The 20,408-nt window shown below is 58.8% G+C and overlaps 3 protein-coding genes across 9 annotated transcripts in view; 2 read left to right on the top strand and 1 right to left on the bottom strand.

Annotated features, from left to right (window-relative positions):
- SBNO2 (strawberry notch homolog 2) overlaps positions 1-11,879 on the top strand; it is a 58,148-nt gene extending 46,269 nt beyond the window's left edge. For all 7 annotated transcript variants that reach the window (XM_080565804.1, XM_080565806.1, XM_080565803.1 and 4 more), the window contains 19 exons: positions 156-309; positions 722-898; positions 1,371-1,468; positions 3,886-3,968; positions 4,974-5,174; positions 5,723-5,898; positions 6,111-6,242; positions 6,522-6,657; positions 7,111-7,223; positions 7,746-7,817; positions 8,263-8,371; positions 8,644-8,718; positions 9,049-9,192; positions 9,416-9,510; positions 9,833-9,925; positions 10,119-10,250; positions 10,487-10,563; positions 10,727-10,917; positions 11,085-11,879. In XM_080565804.1, coding sequence (XP_080421930.1) covers positions 156-309; positions 722-898; positions 1,371-1,468; positions 3,886-3,968; positions 4,974-5,174; positions 5,723-5,898; positions 6,111-6,242; positions 6,522-6,657; positions 7,111-7,223; positions 7,746-7,817; positions 8,263-8,371; positions 8,644-8,718; positions 9,049-9,192; positions 9,416-9,510; positions 9,833-9,925; positions 10,119-10,250; positions 10,487-10,563; positions 10,727-10,917; positions 11,085-11,710 — 2,884 coding nt within the window. In that variant the 3' untranslated portion in view covers positions 11,711-11,879. The remainder of the gene's footprint in view (positions 1-155; positions 310-721; positions 899-1,370; positions 1,469-3,885; positions 3,969-4,973; positions 5,175-5,722; positions 5,899-6,110; positions 6,243-6,521; positions 6,658-7,110; positions 7,224-7,745; positions 7,818-8,262; positions 8,372-8,643; positions 8,719-9,048; positions 9,193-9,415; positions 9,511-9,832; positions 9,926-10,118; positions 10,251-10,486; positions 10,564-10,726; positions 10,918-11,084) is intronic.
- Positions 11,880-15,326: 3,447 nt separating this feature from the next.
- Positions 15,327-17,246, bottom strand: GPX4 (glutathione peroxidase 4). The gene is made up of 7 exons (XM_080565821.1): positions 17,138-17,246; positions 16,904-16,998; positions 16,456-16,600; positions 16,196-16,347; positions 16,066-16,090; positions 15,765-15,824; positions 15,327-15,605 (listed from the first exon to the last, which is right to left on the bottom strand). The coding sequence occupies exons 1-7, from the start codon at positions 17,219-17,221 to the stop codon at positions 15,573-15,575; spliced, it is 594 nt and encodes a 197-aa protein (XP_080421947.1). The 5' UTR covers positions 17,222-17,246; the 3' UTR covers positions 15,327-15,572.
- A 159-nt stretch (positions 17,247-17,405) lies between these two features.
- Positions 17,406-20,090, top strand: POLR2E (RNA polymerase II, I and III subunit E). The gene is made up of 8 exons (XM_080565820.1): positions 17,406-17,528; positions 17,828-18,002; positions 18,093-18,208; positions 18,594-18,674; positions 18,888-18,946; positions 19,134-19,212; positions 19,636-19,716; positions 19,797-20,090. Exons 1-7 carry the CDS (start codon positions 17,472-17,474, stop codon positions 19,699-19,701), a joined length of 633 nt encoding a protein of 210 aa, XP_080421946.1. The 5' UTR covers positions 17,406-17,471; the 3' UTR covers positions 19,702-19,716; positions 19,797-20,090.
- The last annotated feature ends 318 nt before the right edge of the window (positions 20,091-20,408 follow it).

Here is a 20,408-nt window from a genome sequence, read left to right as displayed (position 1 = left end):
CTCTCAGTTTCTAGAGAAAGCCAAATCACAGGACAGCTGGAGGAGTTATTTGCCCCTTTAAGAAATGGGTTCAAAGCCTGTCACGTGCATGTGTGAGGGCAGCTTGAGCCAGGAGAAGTGGCTGAAGGTGTCTCACAGCTGTCTTCCTCTCCCAGGGGAGTTGGTGCAATGGAGATCGTGGCGATGGACATGAAGGTCAGTGGAATGTACATTGCCAGGCAGCTCAGTTTCACTGGCGTGACCTTCAGAATCGAGGAGATCCCGCTGGATCAGCAGTACAAGATTGTCTACGACAAAGCAGCAAAGTTGGTGAGCTGGGCCCACTGCAGTGGGGGAGACGGACGTTTAATCGTGCTCTAGGCATTGCCACTTGTTACGTGGGAGGGTTTGAGGTCCCTGAACATGGCCATCACCACAAACTTGGGGTTTTTAATAAAGGGAAGGGGGTGCATATGCTCAGTTTACATTAAAAAAAAATCTTTAAGTCTTTTACCTTTTTTGCTTCTGTTTAAATGTTCTGTGTTCATAAACCTGGGCTTGCAACATCATGCTAATGCAGAAAGGAGGGAACGAGCAGGCTTCGTTCAGCCTAATGCGGCAGCATCAGTATCAATGTTAAATCAGATTATCAAACCTCAGACTGTTCTAATAACTGCGTGCACAGCAGTAATGAAAAAGAAAAACGAGGCATTAACTCAGCCTTTCTCGGTACTGTCTGCAGTGGGCAGAGGCCTTGATGGTGTTCCAGCAGGCAGCCGACTGGATCGGCCTGGAGTCCCGGAAATCCTTGTGGGGTCAGTTCTGGTCAGCTCACCAGCGCTTCTTCAAGTACCTCTGCATTGCTGCTAAAGTCCGGCGACTCGTGGAGCTTGCCAAGGAAGAGCTGGCAAAGGATAAGGTGTGGTATTAGAGGCTGGCTGCAGCGGCAGCAGCCATCAGTCTTACATTGCAAGTGTATTTTTGTAGTCTCCAACCAAAGAGAATTAATTATCGTTCAGATTTGCTTGAAGGCAATCTCAGATCTCTTTAAGGCGGACTTTCTCTCCAGATTAATCAGAATGAAGTGCAGTGTCTGGGTTTCTGAGAACATTTACAGTAAATTATACTGGGGAGTTAATACAACCTCCTCTTCTGAGGCATTACCCACGGTTTGTCTGTGGTAGGCAAGGGCAAGCTGACTTCAAACAGTGTTTTGGGTCGTGTTCAAGCTAGGAGAGGCTCCAGGCCTTTTACCTTTAGCACAGCCCTGTCTTTACATCCATCAGGGACGGGGTCCAAGGAAGATGTACCCGGGACTGTCGAAAGCAGTCCCCTGAGCCTGTAGGTGTGGGCCTGACGCCCGCTGTGCCATCCCTTGTGTCTCCCCGCAGTGTATCGTCATCGGCCTGCAGTCCACTGGGGAGGCTCGCACCAGAGAAGTCCTGGACGAGAACGACGGGCACCTGAATTGTTTCGTTTCTGCTGCAGAGTGAGTTAAAAATCTTGGGTTTTTCTTCCTCTGGAGGGGATGCATGGGAGGCTGGAGGCATGCTAGGGAAAGCCCTGCCCTAGGGCCACTTAGAACTTGAAGTTCCACAAAGGCAGTTTCATAAAAGCCTCACCCGATGCAGGCTGTAAATAGAGAGAATGCTTTGTTGTGTCCTCGGGGCCCAATTTCTTTAGCGTCGCTTTGAGCTAGGTCCTGGATTTTTGGAACCTCCTGTGGTCCAAACCTGCACGAGGAGCCTGATCTGACTGTCTGCATGCAGAAAGGAACCGGCAGGTGTAGGAGAGCCAGAAATGTGAGCTCAGGTGCAGTTCGTGTGGGTCTGACCCTGGAAAATAGGGCTGTTGACGCTGAAGAAACGAGCGAGGGAATCTCGTGTCGTGACAGAGGCCGGGGTAGTGGAAAGCCGCGTGGCTGGAACAGCGAGAGGCAGGAGTGGCTCAAGGAGTTCGGGTTCTCCGGGGCTGGCTTTCAGGACGAGTACAAGGCAGGACGCGTGGTTCTGCTGCGGTTCTGCAGCTCCTCCCTAGCTGAAGGGGGAGCTGGTTGTGCCCGAAGTGCAGCCAGCAGCAGGACTCGCGCTGCCCTTTCAGCAGAGGTTGAGGATCACTCTCCTCATTTTGGCACCTTCCAGAACGCCAGCCTGTCCTGGGCTCCTCCTGCACGGTGGGTGATGAAAAACTGGGGCGTTGGATTGAGTTGTTCCCTCTGCAGGCAGCAGGGCTGTTACTGTCCTTGTTTGAAATGAGTTTTAATGCTGGTGAAAGCAGTGAGAGATGCCCGAGACAGTGTGTGTCCAGTCCCGGCCCATCTCCCTCCCTCATTGATGGGAGGTTTTGTGTTGGCCTGCGTCCGTCACTCTGATGTGCCCAGACCATTCCTGAAAAACAACTAGAGGTTGGTGACAGCATGCAAGACAAATCTGACAACTGCTGGGATTGATTTGGTCTCCTGAACTGGTTTCTGCCTCGCAGAATTCAGAGGAACTCAATCTGGAGGACCCCGCGGTCCCTTGGGGCCTCTCAGCTTTCGAAAGAGGAAAGCTCTGTCCCCGATCACACGCGCTGCTCAGCTCTGTCCCCAGCTGCAGAGGTAGGAGCTGTTTGCTCAGCAGCATTGGCCAGATAACTCCGTGTCTTCTGGCATCAGCTGAGCCTCCCATTGCAGTGTCCTGGTTTTACAGCACTTCGGGGGATTTCTCGAGGGGAGTGTGCTGGGAAGCAGCAGTTGTTTAACAGATGCCGAGAAACAGGGGTAAAGCTGGTTCTGCAGTGAGCGCGTGCCAGCCCAGCCCTTTGTGTGCAGGGAAGCTGGGGAGTGTCAGGACGAAGAGCAAGGTTTCACGGCAGGGAGGCTCCAGACCTGAGAGTTTTTGCATTTTGTGCCCAGGTCAGGCCAGCACAGGGGACAGAAGGGCCCTTCTGGTGCCGTGTTGTTGCCGTCGCTCCGCAGCCAGCCCCGAGCTCTGCCCCGTCAGGGAGCGGTGCCGACTCTGTCTCCTTCAGCCCCTCGCACCAAGGGTCTTAGAGTCCCCTCCCTGGTTCCCAAGGCTCCCTCTTTGTCCCACGGGCGAGTTACCATGTCCATACCTCTCAGCTGTTGCTTTCAACATTTTTTTTCCCAACCAGAGCTCATCCAGCACTGCCTTCTCATTGCACTGGGGGCTCATCCCCATCCGACACGATCAGCATTTAAGCGTTTGCTCTTTTGTTTGCAGAACAGCCCACAGAAACATTTAATTTCCACCTCTTCTGATTTTCCCATTCACCTGGAACCGCTATGTGTCCCATGTTTTGTCACCTCTCTCTGTTTCGTGGGCAAGCGGGCCCGTGCCCCGTTAACCGAAGGACTTGGAGCACATTTCTTGGACAGCCTGACAGAGGTCTCTGCTGTCAGAACGTGGTCTGGGACCGGCTGGATTTTTCAGCAGTGATGTAACAGCTTCCCAGCACAGTGTTTCCCGTTTAAAACTCCCTCTCAGTTGCTATATAAAGGTCTTGCAACTTGGGCATGGTAGCACGGAGCCCAGGGCCTGCCCTGCTTTTGTCGCAGCATCTCCCGAGTGCAGCAGGGAGCCCGCGGCAGAGCGCCGTTCTCCCAGCACTGCAGCTCGCAGCCTGCCCTCGCCGTGCCAGCTCCACGGCCTCAGGTCTGCCGGCTCAGACCTTGTTCCTGTGGCTGACTTGTGTGTCTCCAGCAGAACCCTTTTGGTGAAAAGCTCTCAGTCTGAGTCCCTGCTCTTCTGGAGCGTACCAGTGGCTGGCTGACCACGTGCTCGCAGTTGTGGTGCTGGGTTTGCCCCCTTCCTTGAAATGTGCTGCTATCTCAAATACACATTGCTACGTGATAACCGGCAGATGTTCCTGGTAGCTAGAATAAATTTTGCATCTTACTTTCAGAGGCGTCTTTCTATCACTAATTCAGAAGCACTTTCCTTCAACCAAAAGAAAGAGAGAAAAAGGAACTGGCATTAAAAGAAAACGTAAGAGCACACTCCACTGCCCAGCATCTGACTTCCTGCCTTGCTGCTTCACCCCAGCCACTCAGCTTTTTCTTTTCCTTTTTCCCTTTTCCCTACTTCATGCATTTGCTACTCTGCCCTGGTTTCAGTTTGCCCCCCGCACATCTCCCGTCACTGTCTCTCCTCCGGAGGGCAGCAGCTCTGTAGGTCCCCCACCCTCTCCTCCTCCTAACCCACTTCCCCGTCGCCAGCGTAGATCTGAGCCTCCACCTCTTGCCCGGTAGCTGCGCCCCTTTCCCGTAGCTGCTTCCTTACCTAGGCTGGGGGGCGGATTGCACAGGAGCTCTGGCTGCACGTTTGAAGCCCTCTTGCAGCACGGGGGGGGTTCTCCGCTCCTTACGTACAGCGTGGCAGTGTCCTGGGAAAAAAAATCACCTCCCTGCCAGAGCGTTGGCTGTGGCTGCAGGTAAGAGCAGTTTGGGATGGGGAAGGGCGGACAGCAGCGCAGGCAGGTTGTGGAGGTTGTCCTGGCTGGTCGCTGCTGCAGAGCAGCCTGTGCAAGCTGGTTTCTGTGACCCCTCTCACGTGGCAGGGGCATGTCTTGCTGTGCTTGGAGGTAAATAACGCCCCATCTACCAACACCAAACACCAGTGCCTCCCCGCTGCCTGCTCATTCCTCTGGGGGCAGCCAGACCTGCAGGCTCCTTCCCTGAGGAGTTAGCACTGCTTGGGGCTGGCCGTGTGTTCATCCTGACGTGTGCAACCAGCTTCAGCCCTGATACGAATTGCCTTGTTCTTCCTTTCTCTCTCTTCCTTTCTCTTTCTCTCCTTCCCCCTCTCTCCCTCCCTTCCTAGCTGTCCCCCCCTGCCCGAGAAGCGTTGTCTCTCCAAGGTCAGCCTTTCATTGGGGGCAGTCTCAGCTATTCCGTGGTTTCTCCTCCTCTTCTTCCTGAGCTGGCGCTTGCTGTTCTGCATCGGTGCACGAGGCGGGGACCCTGCCCTGACACCCCTCGCTCTCCCTCGCAGGCAAGCCGAGGGGCCGCTGCGCCAAGGCGCTGAAGGGCGTGTGTGACCCCGCGGGGGTGATCAAGATCAGCGACGACAGCAGCACGGACTCCGACATGGGGCTCGACAGCGACTTCAACTCCTCCCCGGAGTCCGTGTTTGAGACGGACGATGTCATCTTCGTGGAGCACACCTACAACGGCTTCGCAGCCGAGGACAGAAGTAAGCCGAGCAGCGGCACGGGGCCGGCTCCCTCCCTGCTGCTGGCAGCTGGGAACTGGAGCCGCTTCATTCCTTAGCGCGTGGCACCTGGTGCGCAGGAACGCAGCCGGAGGCAGCCACCTGCGAGCAGGACAGCTGCAGATAACACGTAGCCCTTGTGGGGTCTGGCTGAGGGGGTGGCAGTGTCCAGGAGCTGATGTGAGACCACCTCTTTGGTGTCTGCTTGGAATCGCAAAGCTCCTCCCATGCCTGGGACAGCTTTACTGTCTTGGCTAGATTTTACCCTGGGACAGTCAAACTTGGGCTTGTGAGGTGGATTCACAGTAACCTGCTGTCACCGGTCAGCAGGGAGAGTTTGCCCTGCAGGCTCCTTCCCCCACTAAAACAGGGAGAAGCAGAGAGGGAATTTACTACGTGCTCAGCAGCTTTCCTTGCAAGGTGTCTTTACCTGCACGTCAGATACTATGCCCAAAAGCTCTTTGGGACTTTTTTTTTCTCTGATTATTTGCATTTACCAGGTGGCTTTAAACTTTTGCCTTTTACTGCAGGTAATTTTCACATGCTGCCTTCCCAGAAAGAGATGCATGGCCTGAGAGAACTAGAACACGTGGAAAAGATGAAGCAGGACCTCCTAGCAAAAGTAAAAGCACTGGGCAAAGAGCTACCTCTCAATACCTTGGATGAACTCATCAATCACTTTGGGGGCCCGGAGCACGTGGCTGAGGTAATCCTTCCCAATCAAGAGTGTATTTCGGTGGCACTGGGTGACAGGAAAAGGGACCAGCAAAGGGAGCTCCCGCTTGAAGAGAGCTTCCTCTCCTTCCTTGCTATCTGAAAAAGCTGCTGGGAATTGACCTCCTAAACGCTGTACAGGTGCCCTGTGCAGGTCTGTCCTCCCTGCTAACAGCCTCTCTCTCTCCCGTGTGGCACATGCAGATGACCGGGCGGAAGGGCCGAGTGGTTTGCAGACCGGACGGCTCGGTCATGTTCGAGTCTCGTGCAGAGCAGGGCCTCTCTATCGACCACGTCAACCTGAAGGAGAAGGAGCGTTTCATGAACGGGGAGAAGGTGAGTGAGGCCTGAGCCAAGGAAACCTGCAAACGTCTGCGTGGGAGTGAGTGCATGGAGAGGGGAAGGAAAGGGAGGGTGTCTGTGCATGCTTTTGGCTTGCCAGCCTTAGGTCAACAAGGCTCTGCATCTGTCTGTCTGTGCCTGACCTGCTGGAGCGTGACAAGAGGCCCGAGTCCCTTCATGGGCTGCTGCTGCCTTTTGGCTGCTTCCTGTAACGGTTTTGCAAATATCCAGGAGCCTCGCTCCCTCTTCTCACATGTTGTTTCTCTCCCTTAGCTTGTAGCAATAATCTCCGAGGCTTCCAGCTCAGGTATCTCTCTCCAAGCAGACAGACGGGTGAAAAACCAGAAGCGCAGGGTCCACATGACGCTGGAGCTGCCCTGGAGCGCAGACCGGGCCATCCAGCAGTTCGGTGAGTGCTGAGGGTTCTTGCTCAGTCTCCTTCCCGAGCATGGTGCAGACCGTGAAGCGTAGGGCAGCCCTGGAAAGGAAGGTCACACGTAGTCTCCCGAGCCAGGGGATGCCTGGGGATTTCTGTTCCATCCTGTAGAAGCTTTGTAGGATACGAAGGGCCAGTGCCTCAGTATATGAGCACAAAAGAAGTAGTGCAAGTCCTAGCTCAAACTGGGGAGTCGCTCCTCAGCCCCAGAGAGTAAGGACTATAAACTCAACTCCGACAAGGTCTCAGCACCAAGGTGATGAATGCAACTGTACCTTTGTCCTTTCTCCCCACAGAAAGATCTCATTTGAAAGCTAGCATGACGTGAAAAGTTGTTTTAGCTCTCACCTCCTGCTCAGCTTCTCTTCCCGTACCAGCCAGGAGGTACCAACCTCTCCTTTCACCTCTGTTCTCACGTCCCTGTAGGTCGAACGCACCGATCGAACCAGGTTTATGCTCCGGAGTATGTCTTCCTTATCTCTGAGCTGGCTGGGGAGAGGAGGTTTGCATCCATCGTGGCAAAGCGTCTGGAGAGTCTAGTAAGTGCCCTGTATTACAGAAGTTAATGCGTCAGTTCCAGTTCTTTCCGAATGGCTTCCATTTTGGTGCTTCTGCTGGCATGGCCTGTGTAACTGGTACGAGGGATTGCATCACCCCCTGACTGCAGGCATTGCCGTGGTGCAATGCAGAAGGCCTTTAACATCCTGGGATTTGGGAAGGGAAGTGAAGAACGTGTAACCAAGGGAACAGGAGGCTTTTCGGGGAAGCAGAACCCAACTCCAGATGTTGGAATTCCCCCCGCGCTGTTACAGGAGCATACACCCATGAATTTCCGGAAAGCCAATGGAATAATTAATGGAATAACTAATTAGTCTGTTTCATTTCAATTCCCTTCTGATAAATCCCCAAATACTTCGGTAAAGTCTCAGTATTCTAGACAATCTCTGCCTGCCCACAGCACATTCGTGTCCTGACCTCTTCTGAGACTGACTCGGGCCATCCTTCCCAGGTGTTTTGCATCAGCTAAAAGTAAGAACTCTGTGCTTTGTTTGTCCTCCTAGGGTGCCTTAACTCATGGAGACCGAAGGGCCACCGAGTCCCGAGACCTCAGCAAGTACAACTTCGAGAATAAGGTAACTCGCAGCTGTTTTCAGGGCAGCTCAGCCAAAGAGGGGTCGAAGCAGTTGGCGAGTGCCTTCGGTAGCAGCCAGGGATGGGAAGATCACTGCTGGCATCTACAGGCAGGACCTGGCCTAGCAGCAGCAGCACCCAGCACAAACGCAGCCCGGTGTACAGCACCCAGGACTGAGTTAATGATCAGCGTGCGCATCCTGGGGGTTGGACCCTTCTGGGGAGCTGGAAGGGCACTTGGGCGACCAGCCCCTGCCCCGAGGGAGCTGGTGGCAGCGCTGGGGGTGGGCTCCTGCACTCTGGTCCCCTGGGGACAGGGGAGGCCCCTGCCCTGCAGCGTCCCCTTGCACAGCCCTCACGTCGGTGGGGTTGCTCTGCAGAGCCAGCCCGCTGCTGGGCTGCCGGTGTGGGGTTCCTCTCGTGCATGACTCTTGTTTCCTTTCGCAGTATGGGGCTAAAGCACTAGACAGAGTTCTTTCCACTATCCTGAACCGCACGGAGAACAGAGTTCCTGTGCCGAAGAGCTATGACAGAAGAGAGGCTGTGTTTTTCCATGGTAAGAATGTTATCAGCTCTGGGTTTTCTGCTCTCTTGCTGGCTGGGTTGGTCTCAGGGCTGGGACGCTTGAGGAAGCTCAGAGAGGGAGCAGCACCGCTGCCCTAGCAGCTCCCTGGTGAGCAGGACAATTGGCCACCCTGCCAGGCAAAGGGGAAAACGGGCATGGGACAGTCTTAACTGTGAAATAACGGGCACAGCAGGAGGGGAAGCAGCCCTGCAGGACTGCTGGGGCTGGCACTGAAATACTTAAGCTGCTTTCTGTTTTTCCAGAAATGAAGCAAGGTCTCATCTCTGTGGGGATCTGCTGCAATCAGATGAAGTATGGCACTGTCCCAATGGAGAAGGGTATGTGTCAAACATTTCCTGCCCAATGTAAGGGGGAAATGAAGGAGGCAGAGGTGTCGGGGCACTGCCTCGAGGGGTTTGCTGTGCAGCTGGGGCAGAGCAAGGCACTGCTGTCGCGAGGGCAGAGTCCTGCGGGGATCAGCTCACGCTGCAGAGCACGTTTCGCAGCTGACAGCCTGGAGGAACAGCCCTCTGGGTGCTCTCCTGTGCCTTGGTGCTGTGCTGCCATCAGGAAGGGAAGGGGCTTTGCTCGTCGGGTCTCTTCGGGAGCGTGCTGGTCGGTGCCGTGCCCAGCTCTGCCGCCTTCCCTGACCCGCCGTGCCCTTGCAGACTGCTCCATCACCAAGTTCCTGAACCGGATCCTGGGTCTGGAGGTGGACAAGCAGAACATGCTGTTCCAGTATTTCTCTGATACCTTTGACTATCTGATTGAAAAGGACAAGAAGGAGGGCAAATACGACATGGGCATCCTAGGTAAGGAGAAAGAGGGGTGATCATACCTCTTCCTACTGCACCCTGCGGTTCCCTGCTCCTCCCTGTACTGACCACTGGCTGTTGCAGCCTGCGCTGTCCCCGTGGCCTTCGCAGGTGCTTCAGTGTCCCAGCCCCGCTTAGCATAGCTCCTACAACCCCTGTGCAGGAAGAGAAGGTGGGAAAATGGTTCTTACATGTGTTTTGGTCTTTCCTCGTGCTACAGATTTAGCCCCAGGAGTGGATGAGATCTACGAGGAGAGCAAGGAGGTCTTCCTGACCCCTGGGCACCCGCAGGATGGGCAGGTCGTGTTTTATAAGGTAGGCAGCCTGTGCAGCTGTCGCTGCAGTCCGGTCTTCTCCAGTGCTTCCCAGGCTGGGGCTGTGAGCTGCCGGGTCCCTGCCTCGTGGCTGTGTCATGTTTGTGTCACGTTCACCCTGGTCATGAGCAGTTTGCTGAGGCTGGCAATTGCACAGAGGAAGCAAAGAGAGGCCCTGCCCTGCTCCCACAGGGCTGCCGTGCCCCGGAGTGTAGCCTGGCACAGAGCCTGCTTCCAGGCGGCTGAGGGTGTGATTTGTGAGACACATCGGTGGGCTTGTCCTGCGCTCTGAAGTTACAGAATCCCTGTGTGTCTCCATTTAGATCAGCGTCGACAGGGGCCTAAAGTGGGAGGAAGCTTATGAGAAGTCGCTCAAACTGACGGGATCTTTCGACGGGTTCTACCTCTCCTACAAGGTAGGTCCCTGGGCTCTGACAGCGTGGCACCTCAGCTCGAAGGATGGCTCCTTGGGGAAGGTCTGTGGCTGTCAGAGGCCCTCGGTCTGTCTGACCTCGTGCTGGGGGCTGGGAGATGCCTCCAAAAACCTCCAACGTGGAGGGGCGCTGGGCAGAGAGGCTGTGACTGTAACCATCGGCTCTACCCCCACAGACGCGGGGCAGCAAGCACACCTGCCTGCTGGCAGAGCAGAGCCGTGGGAAGAACTTCATCCTCTACAAGCCCAATATTGGGAAGCAGAGCCAGCCCGAGAGCCTGGACAGTCTGCACAAGAAGTACCGACGGGTAGGTGGGAGCCCTGCCGCACGGGGAGAGCAACGAGCACCTTCCTCTGGGCAGGGGTGTCTGAGGACGTTTACCAGAACCCTTTTAGGACCCCTCGTAGCCCCGTTGGGGGTCAGGCAGAGCTGTGGTGGTAGCATCTGGGTGTCCTGACACCAAGCCCTGCATTTGAAGTGTGAGCTGGGTGTTGGGCAGAGGAAAATCCCAACCTCTGTCTGTAACTGGCTCTTCTTCTGCAGGTGCTGCCCGAGGAAGCCAAGGAACACTGGGAGAGCTGTTACCAATTCTCCTTGAAGAAGTGCAACCATGCTGTCTGGTAAGGGATGTGCGGCCCAAACCTTCCCGGAGCGGGAGGCCCGTCCTGCACCCCTGGGTGCTGGGGACGGGCTCTGGGCTGTGGCCGCAGGGAAGGGCCACACCGGGGAGGGCAGCGCTCTGCCGTGCCGATTCAGATTGTTTTCTCCCCCTTTGGACTGAAGGAACAGGAGCTGCAAGCTGATCCAGGAGGGGAAGGAGTGCTTCCAGGGCATGCGGCTGCGTCACTACTACATGCTGTGCGGGGCCCTGCTGCGGGTCTGGAGCAAGATTGCCAGCATCATGGCAGACATCACCAACACCAGCTACCTGCAGATCGTCCGCCTCAAGACCAAGGAGAAGAAGAAACAAGTCGGTGGGTGAAGTGCGGGGAAGGGAGCGGGGACAGGACCTTTCAGAAAGGGGAAGGGGTCCAGCTGCCCAGCGCCAAGGTTCCTCTCTGGAACAGGGCCGCGTCCCAGCCTGCAAGCACCCAGTGAGGGCTGGGGGGAGCTGAGGCACTGATGCGCATTCCTCCCCTAGGGATAAAGATCCCCGAGAGCTGTGTCCGTAAGGTGCTGGAGGAGCTGAAGCAGATGGACGAGAACGTGAAGCGGAAGCACAACCGACTCCTCCAGGCCCAAGAGCAGAGCCCGCAGTTCTCCCTGCCGCTGCACGTCCTGCAGCAGCCCCTGGACCTCACGCAGAGCGGGCCCAGGGTCCCCCTGCCCAGGCACTCCCTGCGCCAGGACGAGATCCTGGACCTGACCTACAGCCCTCCCAGCAACAGCATTCCCGACGTGGTGATGAACCCAGAGCCCAGCGCTTTGTGCTTCCCCTCGGAGCCCGTGCTCCAGCCACACCAGCAGCACAGATTGCCCTTCGGCTTCAGCCACCTTTCTGCCTTCAAGAGCCCCGACCCCGTCCTGGAGGGGAGCGTGCCTCTGAGCTCCTCGCTGCACGAACATCTGCCTCTGCCTCACCCCGGACCCTTGCAGACCCTGCAGCAGCAGCAGCAGGAAGATTTTGTCCAGCAGGACGGGAATATCAATTTCAGAGAGATCCTGGAGGACATGCTGAGGACGTTGAATGGGGCCCCTCAAGACAACATGCTCCCCCAGGAGCGCCAGAGTGTGATCCAGTTCAGCGGGCCTTTCCCAGACTTCTGAGAGCCTGCCGGGTGCGCCAGGCGCTGCCCAGCCGCTGTGGATCCATATCCTTTGGCGCGGAGATGAGAGCTGGGGAGCCCTGGCTTTCCTGCTGGTTTGGACTGATCCGCTTCTGTTTTTGAGGGAAGAAAAAAACCAAACGTATAAAGCAAAGTTTATTTATATATAATATACAGTCAGGCATGTATAGATTTGTATATAACACGCTTGGGGGAGTCGAGTGCCGCCAGGTTCAGCTGATCTGGACTGACGGCCTCTGCCGTGTTCTGGTCCTGCTCCAAGGTCAGTGCCGTGCAGGACTGAGGAGAGGCTCCCCCTCCTCGCTGCCCGCCCCCTGCAGACTACTGAGTTTCCAAGCCGGGCCGGGCCTTCCCCAGCCCTCCGGCCCAGAGCTCTGCAGCCACTGCCGCCCCTTGAGCTGGGCAGGAGCACGTCGGCTCCAAAACAGCTGGAGACCGGTGCCCAACCACAGCGCACCTGCCTCAGCTGGTGCCAGCTCTTCCACCAGCCCTGCGCTGCTCGGCACTGGGCTCCGGGGGGCTGGGCTGAAGGGAAGGTTGGCGCTGGCTCAGGGGGGTCGGGAGCCACGGAGATCCCGTCCCTCTGTGCAGGAACAGCAGAGGGAAGCAGAGCCGCCTGCTCCTGCTCTGCCCTCCCCAGGGATGGCAGATGCTGGCGCCTCCGGGCTGCCTGAGCTCTGCAGGAGGGGACAGGAGCTGGCTGCGCTGGTGCTGCCTCGTTTGTCAGCACCCTGACAGAGCTGCGGAGTCGGTCGGAGCTTGGCTGCACCGGGACCACGCGGGGATTGCCCGGAGCAGCAGGGCCACGCGCCCGTCAGCCTGCCTGCAGCCCCTGGCCAGCCCGCACTTCAGCCTGGCTTCTCCCAGCTTCTCGCTGTCGTGCCCTGTCCTTTTACCCGGCCAGCTCCCCCTGAGCGGGCCCTCCTGGTCCCGGTGAGCGCTGCTGCCCGGCCCTGAAGAAGGGAAGAGGTCCCTGGGGAGCACCAGGGACGCGCGGTATCGCTGCTCATGCTGCAAACCCAACCTCTGATACCAAAGAGCAAAGGTCTGCTTTGCAAAGCACTGCCCCAGGCAGCCCGCCTGCCTCTCCCGCAGCACCCGGCCGGCAGGGCCGGGCGAGCTGCCCTCTCCCCGGGACAGAGGTCGCCTCTGGCCTCCTCTGCCACCACCCCTGCTCCAGCAGCATCGCGCCTCGGCGGGTCCCGGGGAAGTTCTTTTTGTTTTCTCTGCCTAACCTAAGGAGTCTGCCGGGAAGCTGCCTGCTGGCAGGAGTGCTCCAGGCCGGGATCTCCCCTGCGAGCCTCCCCGCTGCCCTGTTTTTCTCTGCCTCGAGTCACCTAGGTGTTTCCTGGGAGCTGCACCAGGACCTTTCCAGGGGAAGGACGCGAGACCTGCCCCGGCTGGCCCGGCCCTTCCTCAGCGAGGACCTGGGGAAGGGAGGCCCAGCCCGGAGAGGCCTCCGCCGGGGTCCCCCTGCCAGGTCAGTCGTGATGGGGCTGGAGCTTTGTGTGCCCGGATGAGCCCCTCGTCCAGGCAGGGAGCTGCGACCCCCTGGGCTGCGGGGCTGTCCGGGAGCCCCGTTCGCTTTGGGTCACTGGGGGCAGGAGCTGCCTGCCCGACGCGGTAAGACTGCTCCCTGCCCTTCGTGTGGGGGCTTCTCCTTCCCCCAGCTGGCATCGCCTCCCCGCAGCCCCCCGCCCCGCTGTTTTACCGTGCGAGGGACCCTCCTTACCTCACAGCCCGCGCCAAAGAGGGGAGCCCCCGGCTGCTGCCCCGGGAGCTACTGCGCAGCTTCTGCTCGCGGCCAGCCCCGCTCCTGCCTCCGCCAGCCTCGGGGCGAGCGGCAGCCTGTTCGAGTCCTGAGCAGAGCAAGAGCAAGGCTCTCCCCTTCCCCGGCCTCTATTTAAAATATTTCCCGGTTCACAACACTCGAGGAGAGGCCCCGGCCTCGCCACGTCCCGGTTCGCTCGCTTGGCGCTTGCCGAATCCTCGGCGCCGAGGGAAAGGGATGCCGAGGAAACCCAGCTCAGAGAGGTTAAACTCAGGAATCGCGACGAGGGATTCTCGCTCTAGGCACCCTCCGCCAGCCACTTCGCCACCACTGCCCCGAGTCTGACCTGGTGGCTCTAACGTATGGTTTTAAAATATATGCAATTTTCCCTCCCTGATTTCTGGAGAGACAGAGCACCTTCAAGGAAGTCCTTCCCTGCCCCGATCCTGTGTTTTTGTCAGGGTTAATAATATGTAACGATATCTTTTAACTAAATTATTATGCAGTTGTCCTACTGATTGTATGTATTTTTAAATGAGTCCCTTTTCTCCTTCCCTCACACCTTTTTGTTAGCACTTTTTAATCCGCTTGTTGTTTGCCTTTGTTTTTCTATGTGTATTTATAATTAATTGAGATGTATATATGTAAAGAGATTTTTTTAGAATATGTGCCTTCGACTAATAATTCCTGAATTTTCTACTTGCTTCGGAAGGATCATTTTTCATTCTGCTCAGTAAAAATGCAAAGGAAGCCACGTAAGGCGGTTTCTGGAAGTGCCAGCTCTCTGTCTGTCCGTCCGTCCGTCCCCAGGTGTAGCCTTGCCCCCGTGGCCCCAAACCAGGGGCACCGAGGACGCCGACCCGAGCCTCCCCCCTGCCCCTTGGGGCCTCGGGGGGGATCCTCCCTGAGCCAGCCTGGAGGCCGGCCTCTGCCTCAGAGGCCGTGTGCCTTCTCCCCCGGCTTTGCTGTGCACAACGCTGATAAAGGAGCCCTTGTTCGGCCACGAGCTGCTGCGGCGCTGGGACAGCTCTGCCTGGCAGCGCTGCTCCTGATCTTTACCCCAGACAGCGCGGGGCCAGCGGGCTCAGCACCCAGCAGCAACTCGTGCCTCGCCTTGCGCAACTGCGGCCGGGCGTCGCGAGCGTGTGGCAGGGCCCCGTGGGGCTGGGGGGCAGCTCCTGAGCAGGGGGTGGGCGGTAAATAGGAGCCCCCCAGCCTCCTCGCGGCCCCGCTTCATGTGGGGGACCCCAGGGCTCATCCCCCTCTGCTCCCCGCCTTCCCCCGTGCCACACAGGGACAGGGCTTGGCACCGCAGCCCCATCCCCAGCTACGTGTGGGATTTCACCGTGTCCCAACAGGACCGGGTTTTGTTTTGCAGTAATTTTGTCTGGGTGGATCTTGCGCCACCGAACTGGGCACTTTGGTATTGGGGTCACTGGGGTGCTGCTGCTCGCCCAGACTCTTGCCTCGAGCCTGCCCCAGCTCCTCCTTGTTTTAGCAGAGAAATCTTTCTCCTCTTGGGAGCTGCCCTGTGGTTTGTGGTGCAGCAGGATTCCACCCAGGTGCAGGCAGCGGGACAGATCCCCCCAGGGGCTCCCCACAGCCACGCTCCTCCCTGCTTTGGCTTTTCTTGTGTGAGCCCCTCGGGGCTCCTGTTGACCCAGGCTTTGTGTGTAATTAATTCCCCTGTCAGCACTAATGAGGATTATCCCTGCTGGGCTCTGGTGAGCTGGCGCAGGAGTTGTGTAAGGTCTCAGTCCCCGAGGTGCAGGGGGGCAGCGCAGCAGCTCCAGCCCCACCGCCACGCACACAGACACACAACCACTCATTTCTAGTACATTTATTGCAAGGGAACGTCAGGTGCTGTTTTGTGCCTACAGGAACGGGCTGCCCAGCAGAGGCCACTGCCCCTGCGAAGCCTTCTTCCAGCAGGTGCACGCCAAATCTTCAGGTCTGCCTCACCAGCAAGCTGGCTTGAAGACAGACCATCATTTGTGCTGGGTGAGAAGAGTCCCCAGGGAGCAGGAGGGTCAGTGCTGGGCACGAGACAGCGCAGGTGAGAGGAGCAGGTCTAGAGGTAGGAGGGCAGGTCCTTCTCGATGACCTGTAACAAAGAAGGAGCATCACAGCGAGAGCACCGTTGCCCCGAGAACACGCCAGAAGCCCCCTGCGCCCTGCCTGGAACCTGTGTGCCGGGCGCCCGCTTTCCCTGATGCCACGGGGCAGGCAAAGCCCAAACAGCGACCACGTGGGCAGCACTTACGTAGGGATCCTCCATAGGGCTGTATCTCTTCACCACTTGGCCCTCCCGGTTGATGAGGAACTGTGGAAGCAAAGCAGCGCCCACACGGGTGAGCCTGGCCCTGACCCAGGCACTGCAGCCGTGGGGGATGGCAGAGCGGCCGTGCAGCGGGGATCTGTGCCCTCAGGGCACTCCCACACATCCCAGAGCAGGGCCGGGCCACAAGGACCCCGCTCCCTGCAGCGCTCCGGGTGCTCCTCACCACCCCCACGGGTAAGGATGTGACCCCCGCGTGGTCCAGGAGAAGGCGGCGCAATCCTACCTTAGTGAAGTTCCACTTTATGGCGCTAGGAGAGAAAAAACAGGGGTGAGACACAAAAACCTTCCCCGCTGCAGCCAGGCCCCCTCGCTACGGGGCCGGCCGCTTTCCGCAGCGCCCTCCCCGCACTCACTTGCCCAGGGTGCCTCTTCCCTTGGGCTGCTCCTTCATCCACTTCCACAGGGGGTGGGCGTCGTCCCCATTCACATCGATCTTGCTGAACATGTCGAACTTCACCCCGTAGTTCTCAGCAAACGCCTTAATCTGTGCGTTGTCCCCGGGCTCCTGAGGAAGCAAAACAAAAAGCAAAGCCCTCGGGTGAAGCGGGCGACTCCAAGCACAAATCCTCGCGGCCCCAAGGTCAGGAGGACGCCGCGCCCCCTCCCCACGTACCTGCTTCCCGAACTGGTTGCAGGGAAAGCCCAGGATGCGTAAACCCCTCTCAGCGTAGCGGGCGTGCAGGTCGACCAGCTGAGTGTAGTTCACGGCGGTTTTCCCTCATTTGGAGGCTACGTTGGTGATGATGCACACGTAGCCCCTGGGGGACGGCGGAGAGGCGGCGTGGGACGGGGGGAGGCTGACTGGGGCAGGGGGGGACGGGGGAGGAGGGAGGCTGCCTGTGGGGGTGAGGCTGCCCCGGGGGGAGGCTGACCGGGGCTGGAGGCCGCCTGGGGGGGGTTGAGGCTGCCCCGGGGGGAGGCTGCCAGGGTTGAGGCTGACCGGGGGGGGGTGGGGTCGGAGGCTGCCTGTGGGGGTGAGCCTGCCCCGGGGGGAGGCCGCCTGGGGGGGGTTGAGGCTGCCCCGGGGGGCGTTGAGGCCGCCCGGGGGGAGGCCGCCGTACCTGTACTTCTCCAAGGCCACATCGTTGCCGTCGATGTCCCGGGCGTGGAAGTCGTAGATGGCCTTGGCCGAGCGCCAGTCGTCCGCCTGGGCGCACTGCGGGGCCGCGGCACGCGTCAGCCGCCGGCCCCGTTGGGCCCCGTTGGGCCCCGCTGGGTCCCGCTGGGTCCCGCTGGGCCCCGTTCTCCCCCCGCCCCGCGCCCCCCGCCGGGCCCAGGCCGTGCCCCCCCCTCACCATGCTCCGTCCCGCTCCCGCCGCCGCCGCCGCCGCCCCGCGCCGCAGCGCCCGGCCCCAGCCCCAGCCCCAGCCCCAGCCCATGGCGCCCCGCCCCCGGCCCCGCCCCCCGCCGCCTCTCCGCCACTCAGCGCCCGCGGGGTGAGGGGGCGGGGCCGGCCGCCTGACGGACAGCGAGGCTGACCAATAGAACAACGAGATGGCACGGGGGAGGGGCGGGGCCTCGAGCGGGCGGACTACAACTCCCAGCACCCCCCTCTCCCCGCAGCTGAGGCCCCCGCTGCGGGGCAGCCCCGCCTGTCGCGGGGGGCAGCCCGGGGGCCTCGGCGGCAGCATGGACGACGAGGAGGAGACGTACCGGCTGTGGAAGATCCGCAAAACCATCATGCAGGTGGGGCCTGGGGGCCGCGGGGCCTGGGGGCCGCGGGGCCTGGGGGCCGCGGGGCCTGGGGGCCGCGGGGCCTGGGGGCCGCGGGGCCTGGGGGCCGCGGGGCCTGGGGGCCTGGGGGCCTGGGGGCCTGGGGGCCTGGGGGCCTGGGGGCCTGGGGGCCTGGGGGCCTGGGGGCCTGGGGGCCTGGGGGCCTGGGGGCCTGGGGGCCTCGGGGCCTGGGGGCCTCGGGGCCTGGGGGCCTCGGGGCCGGGCCGTGTCGTGTCGTGTCCCCCCGCCTCACCCCGCCGCCGCCCCCGCAGCTGTGCCACGACCGCGGCTACCTGGTGACGCAGGACGAGCTGGACCAGACGCTGGAGGAGTTCAAGGCGCAGTTCGGCGACAAGCCCAGCGAGGGCCGCCCGCGCCGCACCGACCTCACGGTGCTGGTGGCGCACAACGACGACCCCACGGACCAGATGTTCGTCTTCTTCCCCGGTGAGCTGCCGGGCCGGGCCGGGGGGAGGGGGGGCCGGGTTCGTAGCCCCGGGGCTGGGTTTGTAGCCCCCGGGTCCGTCTCGTCCGCAGAGGAGCCCAAGGTCGGCATCAAGACGATCAAGATGTACTGCCAGCGCATGCAGGAGGAGAACATCACCAGGGCGCTGATCGTGGTGCAGCAGGGCATGACGCCCTCGGCCAAGCAGGTACCGAGGCGGCGCTCCTGGCGGCTCGGCTGTCGCGAGCCGGGGGTGCTTTGTTTCTGTTTCTCAGCATTGCTTTTGGTTGACAGAAACCTCGAATTTTCACCCAGAGAAAATCTTTCACAGAAGGCCGTCGTACCTTAACGCAGGCTCTTGGGGTCTTTAAATAGAACAGCGGGTTCTGGCTGCAGAATAAATGGCAGACCATGAGTAGTCGAGGGGCTGGGGAGAGAAACGGAGATACCAAGAGCTCTGTTTGCTCTCTGTATGTGTAACCATACCCGTGCGAGCACAAGGACAGCGATACCACGCTCGCAGCTGGCTGGTCCAAACACAGGTGGGGTTGTCCTAGAGCAGTGTGCGGCCTGACTTGTTTCTTCCTCCTCAGTCCCTCGTGGATATGGCTCCCAAGTACATCCTGGAGCAGTTCCTGCAGCAGGAGCTTTTGATCAACATCACGGAACACGAGGTGAGCGGTGCTGGGCAGCAGAGCACGAGTGGGACGGTCGGTCTCATGCTGAGCTGTGGCTCAGGCTGCTCTGAGAGACCTCCCCTTGGTTGGAAGGCCGGGCTCTGTAGTTCTCTTCCTTCCCTGCACATTGCTTGTCCCGCCACTGTGAGGAGACAACTGCTGTCTCAGAATTTCTGGTCTTGCAATCTCTCTCTCTTCTGTTGTTTACAGTTGGTCCCAGAGCATGTCGTCATGACAAAAGAAGAAGTAACCGAGCTGCTGGCCAGATAGTATCCTTTGTTTGTTCCTTCCCTTCCTGTCTGGGTGTGATGCATGCTTGCTTTGGGCCGCAAATGAAAACATCTGCCTGTGACAGTTTATTGCTTTCTTCTGGTAGCTGTGCCTGGCCTCAGAACAAAGGGGCACCTGGGCCACGTGCTTGTTGTGCTGGTGGAGCTTCTCCTTGACTCTGTGCAGTAAGCTGAGGGAGAACCAGCTCCCAAGGATACAGGCTGGGGATCCTGTGGCCCGGTACTTCGGGATAAAGCGAGGTCAGGTAAGAAAGAGAGTGGTAACAGGCTGCAGTGCCCCATGGGCAGGGCAGGGGGCCGTGGTAGCACGGTACTTCAGAACTCTAGAGACAAGAAGGGTCTCATTCAAATATAAAAGCTGTTATGGGTTCGTTTGGGATGTGTAAGCCAAGCAGGCTTCTGGCCAGCAGATAGCGCTGGGGACAGTCCTGGCTGCCTGTGGAACCAGCTGCCAACAGCCAGCAGCTGTGACACCAACCCCAAACTCTGCCACCCCCTGTCTGCTGTGCCCCAGCTGCAGGGAGGGAGCTCAGCACCGGCTGTCCCAGTGGCTGCCGAGTGCTGTGGCTTTGTGTCCCTTCTGGGTGTGAGTGCACGCGCGTGTGTCAGGCAGGGGAAAGTTGCCACCAGCTTCCCTCCCTCACGAGTTCCTTCTGCCGGCCTTCCAGGTAGTGAAGATCATAAGACCCAGTGAGACCGCGGGCCGCTACATCACCTACAGGCTGGTGCAGTGATGCGGAGCTCTCGAGGTAAGGTGGAGCACTCGGCCTTGAGTGGTCTGCTCGGGGAGGTGTGAGCTGATCAACATCCCAAATTCTCTTTCTTCCAGGTGCGGAAGGGTCCTGTGACAGCTCTGATCTCCCCACCCCTGGCAACTTACAAATGCTCTGAAGTGTCTGCCTTCTCACAGATGCAGTTGTTTTTCTTGGCCCAGATCCTTGTTTTCCAGCGTAGATTTTGCTGTAACTCCTCATCCTTCATAAAGGACTCATGCCATGAAAAGTAACTTGAAGCAACTGAAGTGTGCAGGGAGGAAGTGAGTGGAAAAAGGCCTTTGCTTTCCTATTATGTTTTATAGGATCTTATTTTTAATAAAGGTTTGTACTCTTACTGCTCTTCACTATTACTGTGTTTCTTTGTCTTTTCCAGTATCAAAGCCTTACGGCCTTTACAAGTTCCTGTAATTTTCATTCTGTTTGGAATATATTGCTGCTAGAACCCTGAGCTCCTCACGGCTGAGCCAGGAGCTCATCCTGCAGAGCTCTGATCCATCTGGCTGTCACGTGCAGTTCTGACACGGCGGTTCAGACTTACCTTGTTGTGATCTGTTCTAGCCTCTGACCTCTGTCTTGAGACTGTGGTATTCAAATATTGCAAAGGAGAGTTGCTTATCCCTACCCCAATTACTTTAATTTTTAATTTGTTCCAGGTCTCCTGAGGG

This window comes from Anser brachyrhynchus (assembly GCF_964034855.1).
Source record: "Anser brachyrhynchus genome assembly, chromosome: 23".
In the NCBI taxonomy this organism is placed as follows: domain Eukaryota; kingdom Metazoa; phylum Chordata; class Aves; order Anseriformes; family Anatidae; genus Anser; species Anser brachyrhynchus.
The sequence above is the reverse complement of the archived record's forward strand: the minus strand, read 5'-3'. Positions and strand labels throughout refer to the sequence as shown.

Bases quoted from the DNA above. Each gene is read 5' to 3' on its own strand.
- POLR2E (XM_080565820.1), top strand. From the start codon at position 17,472: ATGGACGACGAGGAGGAGACGTACCGGCTGTGGAAGATCCGCAAAACC. The intron at 18,209-18,593 runs GTACCGAGGCGG...CTTCCTCCTCAG, and splicing joins TGACGCCCTCGGCCAAGCAG to TCCCTCGTGGATATGGCTCC. The intron at 18,675-18,887 runs GTGAGCGGTGCT...TGTTGTTTACAG, and splicing joins TCAACATCACGGAACACGAG to TTGGTCCCAGAGCATGTCGT.